Consider the following 17,818-nt stretch of genomic DNA (forward strand, 5'->3'; position numbering starts at 1 on the left):
GTGTGTAATGAAAATACCCACATACTGAGTCACTGTATCTTATATTTAGTTTTGGCAAGCCTGAATTTTTTTAAATACTTTCAACAGATAATACTGTTTTTTCTAAGCATTTTTCCGTTTTTATTGATGCAAATTTTCACAGTTGCACAAAATTATGGGTTTTAAGAATCTTCTTTTTTAATCCTCATAAATGTTCACAGGTCTGGGAAATCGGGGGCAGTGTCAGGTCTAATTAACGATACACTTACAGATTGGTGGGTAGCCTAATGGTTAGTGCAGCTGATACCCAATCCCTTATCTTTCTGTTGGGGAAGTAGAGTACCCTTGCACAGTTCCAGATGTCAGGCCAAGAGCGTTTGGGCCTTTCCCTGTAAGTGGCCCGTGGTAGGGGGACCCAGCTCCTCCACCAGGTCCCGTCCAGAGCCTACAGGAAGTAACACCGGTAGGTTCTTTCCCATAGAGAGGCAAAGTCTTCTCTCCTGGACTACTGCTCATTCATGATGGAGTTTTGCCTCTAGTCCAAACAGTCAATAGCTTCACAAAGTCCAAATTAAGAAGTTCAAGCTTTATAACCATAAAATAAATTTATTTACATAAATTGTCAACGTTACATGCCAAAATATACAAAATAAACATAATTCAATCAGGTTCTCAAGCAGCATTTTTCTTCCTTTCCCTAGCTGTAAATTTTGATGGAAATATTTTTGTCAGTTTGTATGTATATGGTGAAACCAAAGTTTATCAACATTTACCCATAAAAACTAAACCTTCCAAGCCTACTTATATTTTATTTATACTAAATACTAAATTGAAGTTTTTGCATAGCAAAATACTGCATTGTCAATATATACATGGCATATCAACGTAGACTTGTCAAACTTCTGACCATTTTCCAATAAGCATTCAATCTGAAATAATGTCATTTGATTATGGTGATTTTTAAAGTAATTTAATTATTTACATTCATGATACAGTAAGCACAATTTTCTTTTAGTTAGTGGAAACAGAAAAGTGTCACTTTTGAAAACAGTACTGTAGTATGATAAAAGTGCAAATAGTAGTGGTATATAATAAAAGTGTGAGCATTTTTCTAGCATTAAATTTACCTCATCAGTGGGGGAAGCAGGAGATGTGAAAATCGTCTTCCAGTAGGACCAAACAAACATAACAAATGACAGGTGAAAAACCACAAGGTAGACAACTGGAATAAAAAACAAAACAACCTTTTAGTGAGTATAGCTGAAAAAACCCTAGAACTATAAACCCAAAATGCAACAGTTTGGGGTACAGACAAATTATCAATATTCTACAAGCCAGTAAGATAAATTGCACTGAACCCACTGGATGATTAGGAAAACCAGCATATTTGCATGGGTTTAGCATTATAAAGTAGTTACCAAAATTAACCTGATACCCCACCAGATATAAGTATTATTTTATTCTCAGAATGAATCCTTAATAGGTTTCACTAAAATAATGCTGATCAAAATCTTGGTCATGAAGCAATTTGCCTGATGTATACTTTTATTTATTTATTTTTTATTTATTTAAACAAATGAATGAGTCTCATCATGGACAGCAGCAACCCACAACTTCAGAAACACACCTTCATCTCCAAGAACCCACCTCGAGGAAAGTTAAAGTGCCTTGCATAGTAAAATAAAAAAGCTTGACTGACAGGTCACAGTATATTCCAGTAGTGTTAAGTTACTAAATTCGGTTCATATACAATAAAATATATTGTCAGCAAATTAAGTAGATTATACCAGAACAAAACAGCAGAAATGTAGCACTTTAAAGACTAACAATGATTTATTCGGTGATGAGCTTTCGTGGGACAGACTCACTTCATCAGATCGATCTCATTTCCAATACAGAGGATCAAAAAAAGAAAAAAAATTGCTTGATTTGTCAGTTTTTACTGCAATTTTTTTTGGTCCTCTGTACTTATAAATGTCAGTCTGTATTGGAAATGAGATTGTATATTATATTTCATTGCATATGAAAGCTCATCACTGAATAAATCATTTTGTTATTCTTTAAAGTGCTACATTTCTGCTGTTTTGTTTTGTTGGAGTACAGACTAACACGGTTACCTCTCTGTTACTACTCCAGAACAGTGAAATCAGTCAAATTAATGCTAAATTTGGGTTATACAATTATATACGGCCCCTTTCTGTCTTGAGAGGTGATGGTTACCATTGGCAGAGAGGATCTCTGAGCAGTGTCTGAGTCTGCAGCTTCTCTCATGGTTTATCCATCCAATATTGGATTTGCACTGTTGACTGCAATAACTGCATGTCAGTCTATTTCCGAATTTTTGAGTGTGAGAACTTTCACTTCTAAGGCAAAGTTCTTTTGCGTGGCTTGCACATATACCATCAAAGAATGATGTGCCCTATCGTAGCAATCACTGCCCAGTATTTCGATTTCATGATGTAGATTCCCAGGAGTTTGGATCAATGTTGATTTTTTTCATGGCATTTCTGCATTATCTGTGAATCTGAGCCTTGGTCTTCCTCTTGCTCTCAACCCACATGACAGTTAACCAAAGAGGATTTCTTTGGGAAGATGTTCATCACCCATTCTTCTCACATGACCAAGCCGATGTAGTCTTCTGCTGTTGAGGACTGCTGTGAGGCTGGGTATGCCAGATCTTGACAGGGTATCTGCACATATATTATAAATTCTAAACATTGCACTCAGAAAGACTTGCCAATATAATAACTATATTTTATTACTACTAGGTGTCAAAAAGGGGTTGTAAATAATATTAAAACGTAAATGTACCTGTATGGTAATTCAAACAAGGTAAACATTAATTACATTTGGATTTTGCTAGGCTCCCAATCTGACTCCATCTTGAAAAAGCTATTCTTCATAATTATAATAAAGGGTTGGGGACTAAATAATGGGAATTCTTGAGCTGCTCAAGTGTGGCTTCTTGTGAAAGTTGAAAACCATTGATTAAATGCCAAAACTTAATATTGTGCTATTTTAAATACAATGCCAATGAACATTACATTAGGACAGCTAATAGCAGTAAGATAAGAACATCCAATTACAACAGTCCCCAAACTCGGGGTGGACAAGCATTTTGGAAGGGTGCACAGCAGACAGATGCCATGGAGACAAGGACAGAGTCCCATCCAGCCCCCAGGAGGGTGCAGATTGAGTCCATTATGGGTAATGGTGTGGGAGCATGACATGAAAAGTTTGGAGACCACTGGCTTAGAGAGACAATTTCAGGCTCTGACAAGAGGCAGGAGCTGTGAATACAGTGAAACAGAAAGGATGCCTCTACACTAGCTGGCTACTTCAAAGTAGCTGGCACAACACTGAAATAGTACACATCACGTCTACATGTGCTGTGCGCTATTTCGACGCTGAAATCAACGTTAGGTGGTGAGACATTGAAATCGCTATTCCTATCCAAAGATGGGAATAGTGCCCTATTTCGACGTTCAACGTCGAAGTAGGGCGTGTGTAGATAATCCGCATCCTGCTACATCGAAATAGCGGGGTCCTCCATGGCAGCCATCAACTGAGTGGTTGAGAGATACTCTGTACAGCCCCTGCGGGGCTCTGTGGTCGCCATGTGCAGCAGCCCTTAGCCCATGGCTTCTGGCTGCTGCTGCAGCTGGGGGTCCATGCTGTGTGCACGGGGTCTGCAACTTGTTGTCGGCTCTGCGGACCTCATGCTGTGCAGGCTAAGTGTGTCTGGGGGGGCCCTTTAAGGGAGCGGCTTGCTGTTGCCCCAGAAGGGCTAGTCCAGCCTGTGTCTCCGTCTGCAGGCTTTGCTGGCCCCTTATTTTGACAGAGCATGCTTGTGTGTGTGGATGTTCCACATTTCCTTCCAGGGTGGCTCCTTTCGATGTTCCCCGTCGCTACTTCAACATTGAACGTCGATGGTACCAACCCTGGAGGACATGTAGACAATATGCGTTGAAGTAGCGTATTTTGATGTTCTTACTTCAAAATAGGCTACTTCAACGTAGTGTGCTAGTGTAGACATAGCCAAAAACAGGGATTTCCCCTTATATTGTGACATGTTTACCATAAAGAGAACGCAGTGAACTATGTAGCTTCTTACTAGGCCAATTTTAACAGTTCCTAAGTCTTTATGTCATATGTTTTAAGCATGGAGATGTATGGAGGCAAAATCACTGAGAATATAAGAATATCCAAAGAAACGTGGAGCTTTGCCAATGTAAACAGATCAAAACACCCTTACTGGAACATACATGGAAGACCACCCACTGGAATTTCCTTGTTGTTAAAAAATGATCCCTGGGAACTGGGGAAGCCATTAGAAATCAGGAAAGGAACATACTTGTTGTGTACAACTGAAGACAGATAGCAATGATTCTCTAGTACAGCACATGACTTGTACCTCATGCCAAAAGTAAACAGGAACCACTGACTGCTGGTATGATGCAAAAAGACTCAAAAAGGCTTTTATAAACATTGAGAAAGACCAGCCTTAAGGACCTATATGAGCAAAGTGACTAAGCTAACTCAATTACTTAAGTCGTTCCCATACATTTATCTAGACAAGGAAATCAAAAGTACTGAATTGTCCAGCTTCTGTGACTCCAGCAGCATCGAGGCACAACAGCCTCTGATTTTCATGAGAAAGTACTCTCCTTTCTAAATTACAATAATTCCTTTAACTCATTTATGCTGAGAGACAGAAACCAAGAAGTGGGCCCAGTTTGTCAGTGTCCCTTTGAATTCCCTGACCCATCTGAGCGAACTAGGCTCAGGTAATATAACAACATCAAAACTGCAGCAATGAGGAAGGGGACTGTTATCTGGCCTCATTGCTCTTCACCAGCCTAAGTCCTATTCAAATGTTCCAAGAGATATAGTTCCAACAGACATATCACTGATACCTAAATTCCGAAACTGTCATCCCCTGCAAGCATTCCATCAACCACAGTCATACCTTACTATGTAAGGGTCTTAAAACTAGCCACTGTGAACAGCTGCTCTCACCTACCACAGTAAAACCCTGAGATACGGGCACTTGAGTTGTGTGTATCTTGGGTTAACATGACTGCCGCCCTGACAGGAGCAGGGAAACAGTCTCCTGTGAGCCACAGGGAGCTGGGAGACAGGTCCCAGCTCTCTGCAGCTCCCAGGAGACAGGAAAGTGTCTCCTGTGAGTGATGGGGAGCTGAAGCCTGGTGCCCAACTCCCCGCCACTCAACAGAGACGGGAAACTGACCAGCACTGCTGTGCTGGTCTGTTTCCTAGCTCCCTGGGTTACAGGAAAATTCAATTTATGAGGGAAGTTGGGGATCTACTGCATTGTGATTAAACAGCTGTGTGGTGTCAGGTACCAAAATGCCTAAAATGAGGAAGTAACAAAACTTTTATGTTATCTTCCCTTCCAAGATGTAAGCTTGACCTACTCTGCCATATTGATATAGAGAAAAACATTTAAAGAAGCTATTTTATAATGTTTCAAGGATAGCCACTTTCGAAGTAGCAGCAGTGATAACCAGAGCTCCAGGCCCCTTTTGAAATGCAAGGCCCTGGGACAATTCTCTCTTCCTCACCCACCCCTCCACTGCAGTCGATGGGCCTGGCTACTGCAGTTAGTGGCAGTAAGGGCAGAAGATCGTGGGAGTGCTAGCAGTACTTAGCAGAAAGAGCTAACAGTCTAGACTTCTTGCAAAAGTGATGAAATCAGGAAGATAGCGAACTCTGCAGATGACCAAACTGGGTGGGTTGTAGGACATGATTAGAATGTAAAATTATCCCTCTGAATTGGGAGAAAGTATGAAATTAACCAGATGAAATTCAACAAAGACGCATGCAAAGTAGTACACCTAAAAAGGAAAAATACAGATATATAAATACAAAATGGGGAATAATCCAGCTGGACAACAATAAAGGATGTGGGAGGACACAGTGAGTCACAACAAACTGAATGAGTCAGCAGTGCAATGCTATTGAAAAAAAAGACACTGTCATTCTGGGCTATAGTTTACAGGAGTATCTTAAGAAAGACATGAGGGGTGAGTGACTCCATTTGGCTCAGGTGAGGTCTCAGCTGGAGTAACATGTCTGTTTTTTGGAACCACACTTTCAGAAAGATATGGACAAATTAGAGTTTCCGGAGGAGACCAACAAAATATTACGTCAGGCTTAGAAGACGTGCTTTATGTGGAAAAGTTGAAAGAATGGGAGAAGATTGGTGGGAAATGGGAGCTGATAAAAGTCTTCAAATATGATATGGGCAATTATAAAGAGGACAGTCCTCCAATGATGTACATGACCACTGAAGGAATGACAACAAGTAGTGGCCTTAACCTCAAGCAAGGAATATTTAGATTAGATGCCAGGAAAAAATGTTCAAGCTATAAAGACAGATAAGCACTGGTATAGGTTACTAAAGAGGTTGTGGAAACCCCATTACTGGGAGATTTTTAAGAACAGGTAAGACAAACAGCTTTTGAGGATGGGCTAGGTACACTTAATACTTCCTCAGGACAGGTGATGGAGCTAGACGTCCTCTGAGATCCTCTCTGGCTTTACAGTTCTATACTTTGTGTTACACAGCACTGGAAGCTCAATGTCATCCCTGTGCACCTGAGCTCTTCAAGGGGAACAGGAGCCTTTTGAATGTCATCCCCAGAAGGGTCCAGCTGCCACTGTATGCCATGCAGAAGGAAATCCCTGGGATGAAGATTCTGTTCTTTGGGGGCTTGCTCAATGAACAGGCCATTGTCTCTCTATTGTGCTGCATGTGTTGTCATTACAGCTGCTGTTGGGAGAGGGATTCTGCCAAGTAGGCACCTCTTGGAGTAACGATGGCGTACGGTGGGGTGAAGAAACACTTGGTTCAGCAGCTTCCCCTTTTCACTCTGCCCAGCCAGCAAAGGCTGTCGCAGAAGCAGCAGCATTTACTGAGGACAAACCTTCAAAATCTTTATACTGCTTCCATGTGCAGTAGATAATATGAATTAGCTAGTTTCCTATGCAGACCTGTTTATTTTCTTTTAATTGCAAACCTGAGGAAGGAAGGGAAAGAGCAAAAACAACATATATATATATATATCTCCCAGCACCAACTAACAGGGAAAGTTGTTTCACAATTCAAATGTAATCTGAGATGATAACCATGAAGTCTAACTTTGTTTGAAGTGAAAAAAAAAATCTGTCAATTTAGCCACATTTTAACTGCAGTCAAGCAAAGGCACTAGCAGAGTTATTTCTGCTGTCTTAAAGATACAAATGTAAATTGGCAGACTAAGTGGCTTAGGTGACAGTGAGCAGACAAGCGGAAGGTGAATTGTAATTTCATCCTTGGCTTTTCTGGGATGCTAATGACTGTATCAAGAGTGCTTTACAAAGGTATTTTCATAAAGTACTGGTGAAGTGATGGAGTATTATTAGCCCTTTATTATAGATGGTGAACAAAACCCCAAAAGGATGAGAGGTAAAAAGTATTCATTAAGTATGTTTGCCCAATAGAGATGCCTAGGACCTGATTTTTCAGAGTGCTTGGCATTAAAGAGAATTTTATAAATTCAAACCACAGGTCCTATTGACCTCCATAGCAGTTCTGAGTACTCAGCACCTCTGCTTATCAGACTGAAGGATCTTAGGTTAGGCTCCTAGAAAAATCAGAAGCCAATAGTGAGTGACCACTTGTGAAAAGTTTGGTTAAAGTGCTTTTCCCAACATCTCACAGGAACTCTGTGGCAGAAGCAAGGATACATTTTAGTTACCCATGTCATCGTTTGGCTGCTTTAACCATGAGAACATATACTGCCCTACTTCATTTGCTACCTGCTTTTTAATTTCTGCAAGAAATGAGGCTGGAATCAAAAAACAAGTCTACTTCCCTACCCAAACATGATTGAGCCACAGAGCAGCTCCATCCTGTGAAGTGAAATGAGGCTGGAGTTCCATATAAAAATAACATGTAATCATGTAACTAAAGATTGTATGGCAGCGTATGCACATACGGCGGCTGAATTAAGGCTGCAAGAGCAAGCTTAACTCCGGCATCTCCCATCTTTTGACTTCATATCCTTAATAATGTTTTCTCAACATGTTTTTTCTAGTTATTTTAGTCTAATACAATACATATATATAACAATTATGGTCTGAACCATTACTATGTTAGCTCAAGAATTTTAGAAACTATATAACTGATTTTATTCTACAACAGATATAACCATAGCAGATGATAATAGTGTGGTTACCATAACAATTAATACACTTTAAAGACAAATGGGAGAACCAGAGAGATAAAAAAATACCCACATAGCACACACTGAAGTGGTACAATAAACTCTTTCATAGCTGGCATTCATATCCAAGATTTTAACTATAAGTAAATTTTAGTTACATTTTCCATAAGTGCAACTTGAGAGTAAATACAAATAAATACAGCAAATCCAGTGTAAATTTACAGTGTATAATACTACCGTTGTTAAATGAAATACTCTGCGTGCATTTTTGCTTCTTTCTTAATATCTAATCTCGTTTTTCTTTAGTGTTATGTATTGCTATGTATACTTCTCTATTACCTGGAATATCTGAATATCCAGCAACTTCCTGGTCCGCGGCTTTCAGATATGAGTTTACTGTACATAGAAACATGATACAGGTCTTACTTTCCCCAACAATCTATTTGTTTGTAAGAACTACCTAACTCCGTCATGGTTCCACTGCTCACAAGTTATATGATCATCCCAAGCTTTTAGGTTAGGTTTGTGACACTAAAAAGTGAGATAGATCTCGCTTCCCTATGTTTTCCTGCTGAGTATCCATCTGCTCACTCTAGAGAGTTTATATATAAAACCATATAAAATTGCACTGGTAAGTGTAAATTATATTTCAGAAATACATGGTACATTTATGTGAAAGAGACAAGAAGTAGGTAACTTCCCTATTTATAAAACTTTTAATTTGTCTATTGAGGATGAGTAATACATCTCCTACCTTTTTCTCCAACTGAGGTAATCGTAACTGGGAAAAAGAAAAGAAAAAGAAAAGGTTAAATATACCTACATTGTGTTTTAAAGATCAAAGCATGTTACAAATGTTAATGGAACCTCCATACCTGTATGAGGCACTCTCATTAAACGCCTTCTCTAGATTGAAAGAGCTAAGAGCAGCCAGCTCACTGCTTCAGCTAAATGAGCATGCCAATCTTCATATGCATTAATTCACATGTTTAATTAGATCATAATTTAACATCTAAACATGTTGCCATGGCCACCCACTGTATCTTCTGAAATTTCTTAGGTTGTACACACACAAACAGCTTATTTATTGCCCACAGAAATTACACAATCTACTTTCTGAGAGCTCCACATTTCTCTATCACTTTCAACAAAATCATCATTGTCCCTATCATACAGGCATGTAATTTACAAGCTATTTTGACTCCCTCTCCTCTGCCTGAAACATTCAGCTCATATCTAAAGTTCATCGCTTGCTTTTCGTTAACACCTCTACCACTACAGCTAAATGTTTTGTTTTGGCACTCACTGTATCTTGACTGACGTAATACACCCTCCACTTCCCTGGCTTCTCTAAACCAACCCTTGCAGTCCAGACAAAATATTGTACTGGAAATTTCCCTGGCTTGTGATTTTGATCATGTCATGCCCTTTCTGAATCCCCTCCTTGGCTCTCGATTTGTTTAAATCTGTCACCATCTCCAAAACTCTGCATAACTCTATCCTACCCTACCTACCTAAGTATGTCTCCCCCCTTCCTCCTCAACTAATATTTCCATTTCCCACAGTCTGTTAGTTTTGCCCAGATGCAGCAATGTGTCTTCTCCTTGCCCATGCACTGCAGTTCAATGCTCATCTGCAAGACCTTCACTCCCTCCATATTAAATCCCACTTGAAGACCCACTTCAGTCCTGCTGTCTACAGTGAACTTTGTTGCCATTTGTAAGTAAAATATTTCTTCCACTCCTCCCAATCGCTACCTGTCTGTCTATCCTTCCATTGTCCTTAGGACTGACACCACCCTCGTTTTTGACTGTATAGATCAGGGGTTCCCAATCTTTTCACTAGTGTGGACCCCCCCAAACCGTTCATGTACCCTCCAACAAGGATTGTTTTGTTACACATATGCACCACAACATAGACTGTCAGACACAAATTAATAACATTATTGGAAGATATTTAACTGAAAAATAATAATAGATTTAAACTTTACAATTTATTTAAAACTTATTTGCTATGATCATTTTTATTTATCTTTTATTTTTTTCCATGAACCCCCTGTAATACCCCCACAGACCCCAGGTTGGGACCCACTGGTCTAGATGCTGGTAATTATAAGCACATAGTCAAAGGCAGAAAAAACAAAATTATAAAATGAAACGACCTGGCTACTCTCTAGAGGCTCAGATGCTTCCTTTCTAATTACACTGGTGGTTCTTTCCTCTTAGTTCACTGCTCAGCTCCCTCTCCATTCTCCGATACAGTTTTATCAGCAACTTTTTTAATTCCAGAGGGAAGCATCTTTACATACCACCCAAAATACAGCAAGACTGCTCCACAACTGAGTTAGGATGAACTACTGGGTTTGATCCAAATTGTGGTTTTTGTTTTAAGTGCTTTTTTTGGGAGGGTACTCCTTCCGCTCCTCCAGCGAACACACAGCAGTAATAGATAAATAAGCACAAGGTAAGTTAATATGCACAAACTATGACAGGCAAGAAAAGGTTTACAGACTATTGGACAGCAGAGTCAGTGTTAATTTCTTGTGAATTGGGGTTTGTCTACACTTAGAGTGGATCACCAGCACCGGAAGTAACATGAATTCTTTAAATCATCAAGTGAGGACTTCAGTAACTCAGCCAGAGGTTAGCGGTCTATTACAGGAGTGAGTGGGAGAGGTTCTGCAGCCTGCAACTTGAGGGTGGTCACATTAGCTGATCATCATGATCCCTTCCGGCACTGTAAAGTGTCTCAGTCTATTTATAGGCTTTTCTATGGCTACTGCAGGAGTATCAAAGCACCTCCAACATCCATGCAAGGTAAGGAAGTATCTGCATAGTGAGGCAAAGAGAGGTTGAGTGGTCTGCCGAAGATCTCAGAGGAAATGTACTACAAAACCAGAAACAGAACGTGGTTCTCAGTGTGCATTGTTCTGACTGTAAAGAATGGATTGCTGATAACACTCAAAGACACAAAGTACTGGATTTGTTTCTTCTGGATCATTTATTTACAGGCCCATCAGGAATCCTGACTGAGGTCAGATACAGTAAACCCTCAAAATACGCAATTTTGAGTTGCACTTAACTCGCATTAATGTGAGTTAAGCGCAACTCGAAATCCTGCACACCTGGCCGTGGCTCAACCCTCCACCACCCAGCTCACAGCTCCCATCCCAGTTCAATCCCAGCCCCGCCCCCCCCCCTCGGCTCACCACCCCAGCCCTAGCTCAGCTCCTTGCTCTGCAGCTCAGCTCACCACCCCTGCACGTGGCTCTTGCTCAATCCCCCTGCCTTGGCTCAAACCTCCCACATGCAGCTCCGGCTCAACCCCCACCGCCCCAGTTCAACACCCCCCCCCACACGCAGCTCTGGCTCACTACCCCAACCCCAGTTCAACTCCCCTGCAGCCTGGCTCACCACCCCCATGTGAGGCTCTGACTCAACCATCCCAGTCCCACTTCAAACCCCCTGCATGCAGCTCCATCTCAACTCCACCCCCCTGCCCCCAATCCACCCCAGGTTTAACACTCCCAACCCCCTCCCATGGCCCTAACCCACCACGAGGTGTAACCCTCCCCAACTCTCCCGACCCCACCCCCCAGATTTACCTTTCACAAGGAGCTCCAGGTGCTCCTGCTGCTTCTGCAGCTGCAGAACATGTGTTCTGCCAGGGAAAAAAAGCCGCTCCACGACTTACGCGAAATTTGAATTATGTGAGGGTGTGTGGAAACGCAGCCCTCGCGTAACTCAAGGGACTACAGTACTTGGACGATTACAGTTTCTCCAAGCATCTGTAGAGCGAACCTTTATATTGCTGCTGTTGCTCCACCTGGTTGGGGAAATACTAACATGCAGATGCAAGTGCATTCCTTTACAATGTCTGAAACCTAACTTTCCCCAGCACCTGCTCCATTAAACCGTTCACAAATGAAGATTAAAACAACCTAAGAAGAGACCACCAACCACCCATAGGTTCCAGAGCTCAGATGAAAACACCCCTACAGTGGCCCAGACAACAAGGGCAAGTCCTCCGCCCCGACACTCTCCGAAACGTAAGTTGGACCAACTCAACCAAACCCTCCTCTCCCTTAAAAATCCTTGTAGGCAGGACCACTAGCAAGGCACAGCTAGAGCATTCCCGACCCAATCCACACAGAAAAACCCAATCACTGATGTGGAGGTGATACAACAAAGCTCACTGACATTACTGGAGAAGGCTGTAGAATAGGCTTCTAGTGATACTCCTTCAACAGTTGCTAACGTCTCTGATCTGTACCCTGTATACAAGCTAGCACCACAACATAAGCAAGAACTACTAGTCCTCCAATTCCTTCAGACAATCCAAGACCTCTCATTCTCTGCCTTTTTCTTGCCACCTACCTCTGTTTTCTGATTGGAAGCTACCTACCACTGCATATAGGCCTTCTTTCCCCCACCTGCACAAAGCTTCCAGTAACAGCAACTTCACGTATCTAAAAGCAGCACAGAGCTGTGTTAGCAATGACTCCAAGACGACTGTTTCAGTGTGCTGCCAGCTGGCGAGAGGCCAGCATCAAGGTATCAGTGGAGCTTGCGTATGAGGCTAGCAGGGCCCATAAATTGGATACGTGCTTTGCTACCCATTGGAATGTTTCTCCAGAGAGAAAGCTGGAATGAATCCAGATGGAACTGGTTTACTTCACTGAATTACTAGAGTCACACAACATCCAACCAGACTCCCCAGAAACATTCTCCCTCATTACACTGCAAAAAAATTCAAAAGAACAGTGCAGTTTAACACTGCACTACAAAGAGATGGGCTCCCCAAAGCCGTGGCACCATACAGAAGTAAAACAGAATGTTTGTGTGGATTCAGAACATAACTCCCATAGCTAACAAAAGCCTTGAATCTCAAGGGTGGATCACATGACTTGATTCTGTAGAAGTCAACTTTGGTTGTGCAGTAACTTCAAATTATCTCAAAAGATGCTGAACTGTATACACAAGGCGTTAAGGACAGGGAGTGGCTTCCAATCGAGTTGAGCTATCTCGGATGGAAAAAATTAAGAAACAAACAATTTCCTGCACAGGCAGGGCCATGCCACATATTCTTATTTATGCTTACTGAGAGTAGTACTGCACACTCCCAGGAACTGCCATTATAAGTTGCATTATATTCCAAATATGGTAAAAGTGAAGTTTTATGGACTATAATGATTTAGCTTTTATTAGTTACTATGATAATACAACTGTAACATGGTTAAAACACCATAAAATTATCTGTTGTGGTCAAATACCTTTTGGAGTGTTTGAGAGGCACGCAGCCCAGAAAACACTCACTTCTAACAATAGCAAGGTAGATACTTATTTTTGGTGAGGCTATTCCAGCTTGAGCACAGTAAGGTGTACCAACAAGAATATGAAACAAGTGGTGTATATGTTTGCTGCTGTTGTAGTGGTGGCTTAAAAAAAAAAGAAAGCAGTGCAAGCTACAAAAAACACACTCATTACAGTGTGCAAGTGTTTTGTGTGTCTAAGAGTTTTCTATGCTATGTATACTGTGGACAGGGCCACTGAACAGATAAAGGAGGTTTCCATGGCAATAACCACAGTGGATATCAAGAGGCATCTGCTTCTCAACCCTCACAATAAAGAGACCTAGTCATAGCTGGCTATTGGGTGGGGGCAGGGTGGTCCCAAAGCTGCAAATGTCACTTCTCAATTCCATTCCTGGTTTTCATTCATAAGTTCAACATTCATATTTAGAGAGTGAGCTTCTAGCCCTCTTACTTGGCAAAGTGTAAAGGTACCATGGGACTGAAAGGTTGCCACTCATTTTCCTTAAGGTTGATCTACACAGTACTGAATTATTAGATCAGTTAAGGAACTACACATTTAAACAACATAAGCTATACTGATAGACACATCTCTATGTTGCACCCCCAGTAGGGGGTTCCACTGATTTAATGTTGTGTGTTTAAGAAACAGATATAATTGAAGTGTTAACAAAACTGTGTGCACAAAAATTTCTCAAAGATCATAGACTAGTTTGTTTCATTCTTATGGTTGGTCAGATCTGACCTCTTAAACCAGGGATCTGCAACCAGCACTCCAGAGTCACATGCAGCTCTTTCAGGACTTCTTTGCGGCTCCCCACGCTATAATTGCAAAGTTTAAAACAAAACCCAAGTTTTTTTATTATTTCAACAATAAAATTATTTCAATAAACGGTGAAGGCCGAAAAGCCCAACAATGAACAACTCATACCTAAATAGCAAACAATATGTGATCTCGAAACATTGGATAACTCCCCTTAGTGTCCTCCAGAGACAGAGAAAAGGTTCAGGAGTGAAAGCAGGAAGACAGTGGTATAAACACAAACAAAGTGTGAGCAGACACAGTAAGTAAAAAAAATTGTGAACGTCCTGCAGTAAACATGTATCGCATTACAAATCATTGTGTGTGCACTGTTCTTAAAATAGGGGTTACAAAAATGAGGATCGTGTCATATTCACATGCATTGTGGCTCTTGAATTATTGAGTTTTTTAGTGAACCGGAAAAACATGACTCTTCTTGCTGTTTTGGTTGCTGACCACATCTTAAGCTGTTAAAACCACTAGCACATGTGGGTCCGTTGCTTTTTTTTTTTTGAGCAAAGCTCAATCAAATTTGTAGCTGGTGGAAATGTAAACAACCTGTGATCATATTATGGCTGCTGCATATTTGTCCTTCACAACTTTGCTGCTCAGCTGCAAGTAACAATGTGATCAGTGACCACAAGGAGGGCCACCTAACAGCATGGGATATGGTCTAGTTTAATGGATTCGATGCAGAACACAGCAGGGAATTCCATTACATTCTTTGCTGTTTCATCAACTCCAAAACAAACCTTCCTGCCTCATTTTTTTCTGTTAACTTCATCATAGGTGAGCATTATGAGGATTCATTAATGTTCATAAATTACTACTGTAAAGGGGACTATAATGCACCAGAATGGGCACAAAACTTTCCAGATTCTAGCAACTTACTGACCACAGGGTTACCTGCAGAACTGTGTCCTGGAACAATTTTTAGGTGTTGCTACTTTACATGGACCTTTGCACTTCCCAGATGAAAGGAGGTCAACAAAAAATTAATAGATTTTCAAAGACACAACACAATGCTCATTAACTTTCAACCAGCATTAGGCACCAGATGACATCTGTGCTTTTGAAAAGCCCCCCTTAGTTTTTTCTACAAAATGAGGAAGCTAAATACAAGGTTGCTCTGAAAAGAAGTCACCTAGATAATCACAGAATTTGGAAGTTAGCCATGTTTATCACAGGCTAAAAAAGTGAGGCACTGGGTGTGTTTGGAAAGACAGGGTGGCTTCAGACTTTTTGTATGTTCACCCAAAAATGCTAAGGCTAGATGTGAAATCAATACATTAAGCTACGCAAACTACTGCACTGCAGCAGAAGCTCAACCAAATTTGTTATCCTTGAAAAGCATCATTCACGGAAATAAAACATAACTGCACAGAATCAAGACGCCTAAAACAGCTTATTTTTCAGACTGTCTTCCTTTTTCTTAATCACAATACACTGAAGGAATGCAAGCTGTTAATTTTACTGGCAATTTGGCAAGTAACTTCAGTGGCTTGATTGCAGCATAGTTTCTTAAATGTCCACATATAAGTAATTTCTTTACAATACTGCCCATAATGTATTAAGAGTGGCTCCCAACCTGGGGTCTGTCAATCTACTGCAGAGGGTCAGTGGGGAAAAAAAGATAAATAAAAATGACCATAGAAAATAAGTTTTAAATAGTTACAATTATTATTTTTAAATTAAATGTCTTCCAATAATGTTATTAATTGCTGTCCGAAAATCTATGTTGTGGTTTCCTTTTTCCTTTAATGAAGTGTACATAGTGGCTAGAACTGGCTTTGATGGAGGTCCGTGAATAGCTGGGGGATGGTGACTGGGGGCCTGTTCTCGTGAAAAGATTGGGAATCACTGATATACAAATACAAAAGAAGGCACACACTTCAAATCCAAACAGAAGATATGTCTGCATTATAGTCAACTCAACTCATCGACACTTCAGTTGACAGCAAGTGTACGATGCTGACAATAAAAGACTGTGATGCAGGTTAGCTGATTCAGGTTTGTGGGGTCCAGGAGCTGGGGCTAAAAACTACAATGTGGGCGTTCAGGTCCAGGCCAGAGTATGGACTCTCATACCCTACAAGGAGGGAATGTCTCAGAGCTGGGGCTGCAAAGCTCTGAGACTCTCTCTTTGTGGGATTTTGGAGCCTGGGCTGCATCCCAAGTGTCTATACTGCAATTTTTAGCATCATAGTCAGCTGACCCAAGTTCATTCCACAGGAGGAGCTCTCAGGATTCTCTTTGTACCCTTGCCCATGTGGAGGGAATTCCATTGTTCTCCCTGAGTGGAAGCATGTTCCAGATGGAGCCTGTCACATGTGCAGGTCACCCCTCCAAGTTCTTTTTAGGCAATCTGCCACTACCTCTCTGCTGGGTTACATGTTTGCAAACAAACTGAATCTGATAACATTCTTAGTCTGACAAGTACTGTTTTCACTTGACTAGGAACCTTTTCACAATAGGTTACTAAGCCTCCTATTGAGGTCTTCCAGGACTGAAAATTCAAATACGAGTACACAGCCAATACTTATAAAAATGATACAAGCATATGAACAATAAAAGCAGATTCAGCAAACTACAAGCATTCAACAGACATCCTCACTTGGCCCACTCAGGCCAAGATTTGGTGCAAACGTAGAACCGTGGTTGCAGTAATGTTTTGCATGTTCATCTTAAAATCCAATAATGTCACAACTTGAGAAATGAGACACAAGCCGGACTGCAAAATGGGGTTCTCCCATCAGCCAACAGACTGCAAGGTTTTTTTGGTGTCAGATGAATTCCAAGTTAAAAAATATTAAACGTCAGCAAGGGCATCCTTTTTTGGGGCTAAACAGAAACTGCAAGCAACAAGCAAAAACTATTTTTAGTAATTTCACTGACTACACACTGCCAGCACGACTCTGATGTTGAAGCAGACAATACAGTGATTTACATTAACTGCTGAAAGATATTACTTGGTTGCACAAAAGCTTATGAAGAGAGACATTTAAGGAAACTTTATTTCAAAAGCATAGTGTAGTCTATTAGTCGTGGGCAAGCTGAAATAATGAATTCCAGACCCTTAAGCATACTACACTGAAGTACCGTATCCATGTGCTGTCAGTCACCAGAGTAGCTAGGTAAAAATACAAAAGGTACAAAAAGAATCTAGCTAAGAGAAGTGGTCTTTGCTCTGTCTAGGATACCTGGTGTCAACCTGTATGCAGAATGCTACAAATGTCACCAGAGTAGATTATGATTAGTGGCACATGGAATGAATGTGAACAGCATGGAATCACTTCTGTTGATATATTATTTGTGTATTTAGAAATTGTTAAACAATGTCTTCTGCAAATTGCGTACAACATGAAAAAAACTGAAATCAGGACAATCTCTGAGTCCTGGTTTGCACTGCGAGTTTCGGTTAGAACATAAGAACATAAGAATGGCCATACTGGGTCAGACCAAAGGTCCATCGAGCCCAGCATCCCATCTGCCGAC

General features: G+C 40.9%; 1 protein-coding gene across 1 annotated transcript in view; it reads right to left on the bottom strand.

Annotated features, from left to right (window-relative positions):
- The window catches only part of ZDHHC20 (zDHHC palmitoyltransferase 20), a 68,956-nt gene that overhangs the window by 34,040 nt on the left and 17,098 nt on the right, over positions 1-17,818 (bottom strand). Inside the window, exons 2-3 of the mRNA XM_074985437.1 lie at positions 8,965-8,991; positions 1,107-1,201 (exon numbers count right to left, since the gene is read on the bottom strand). Of these exons, the coding sequence (XP_074841538.1) occupies positions 1,107-1,201; positions 8,965-8,991 (122 nt within the window). The remainder of the gene's footprint in view (positions 1-1,106; positions 1,202-8,964; positions 8,992-17,818) is intronic.

This window comes from Carettochelys insculpta, chromosome 1, assembly GCF_033958435.1.
Source record: "Carettochelys insculpta isolate YL-2023 chromosome 1, ASM3395843v1, whole genome shotgun sequence".
Lineage (NCBI taxonomy): Eukaryota > Metazoa > Chordata > Testudines > Carettochelyidae > Carettochelys > Carettochelys insculpta.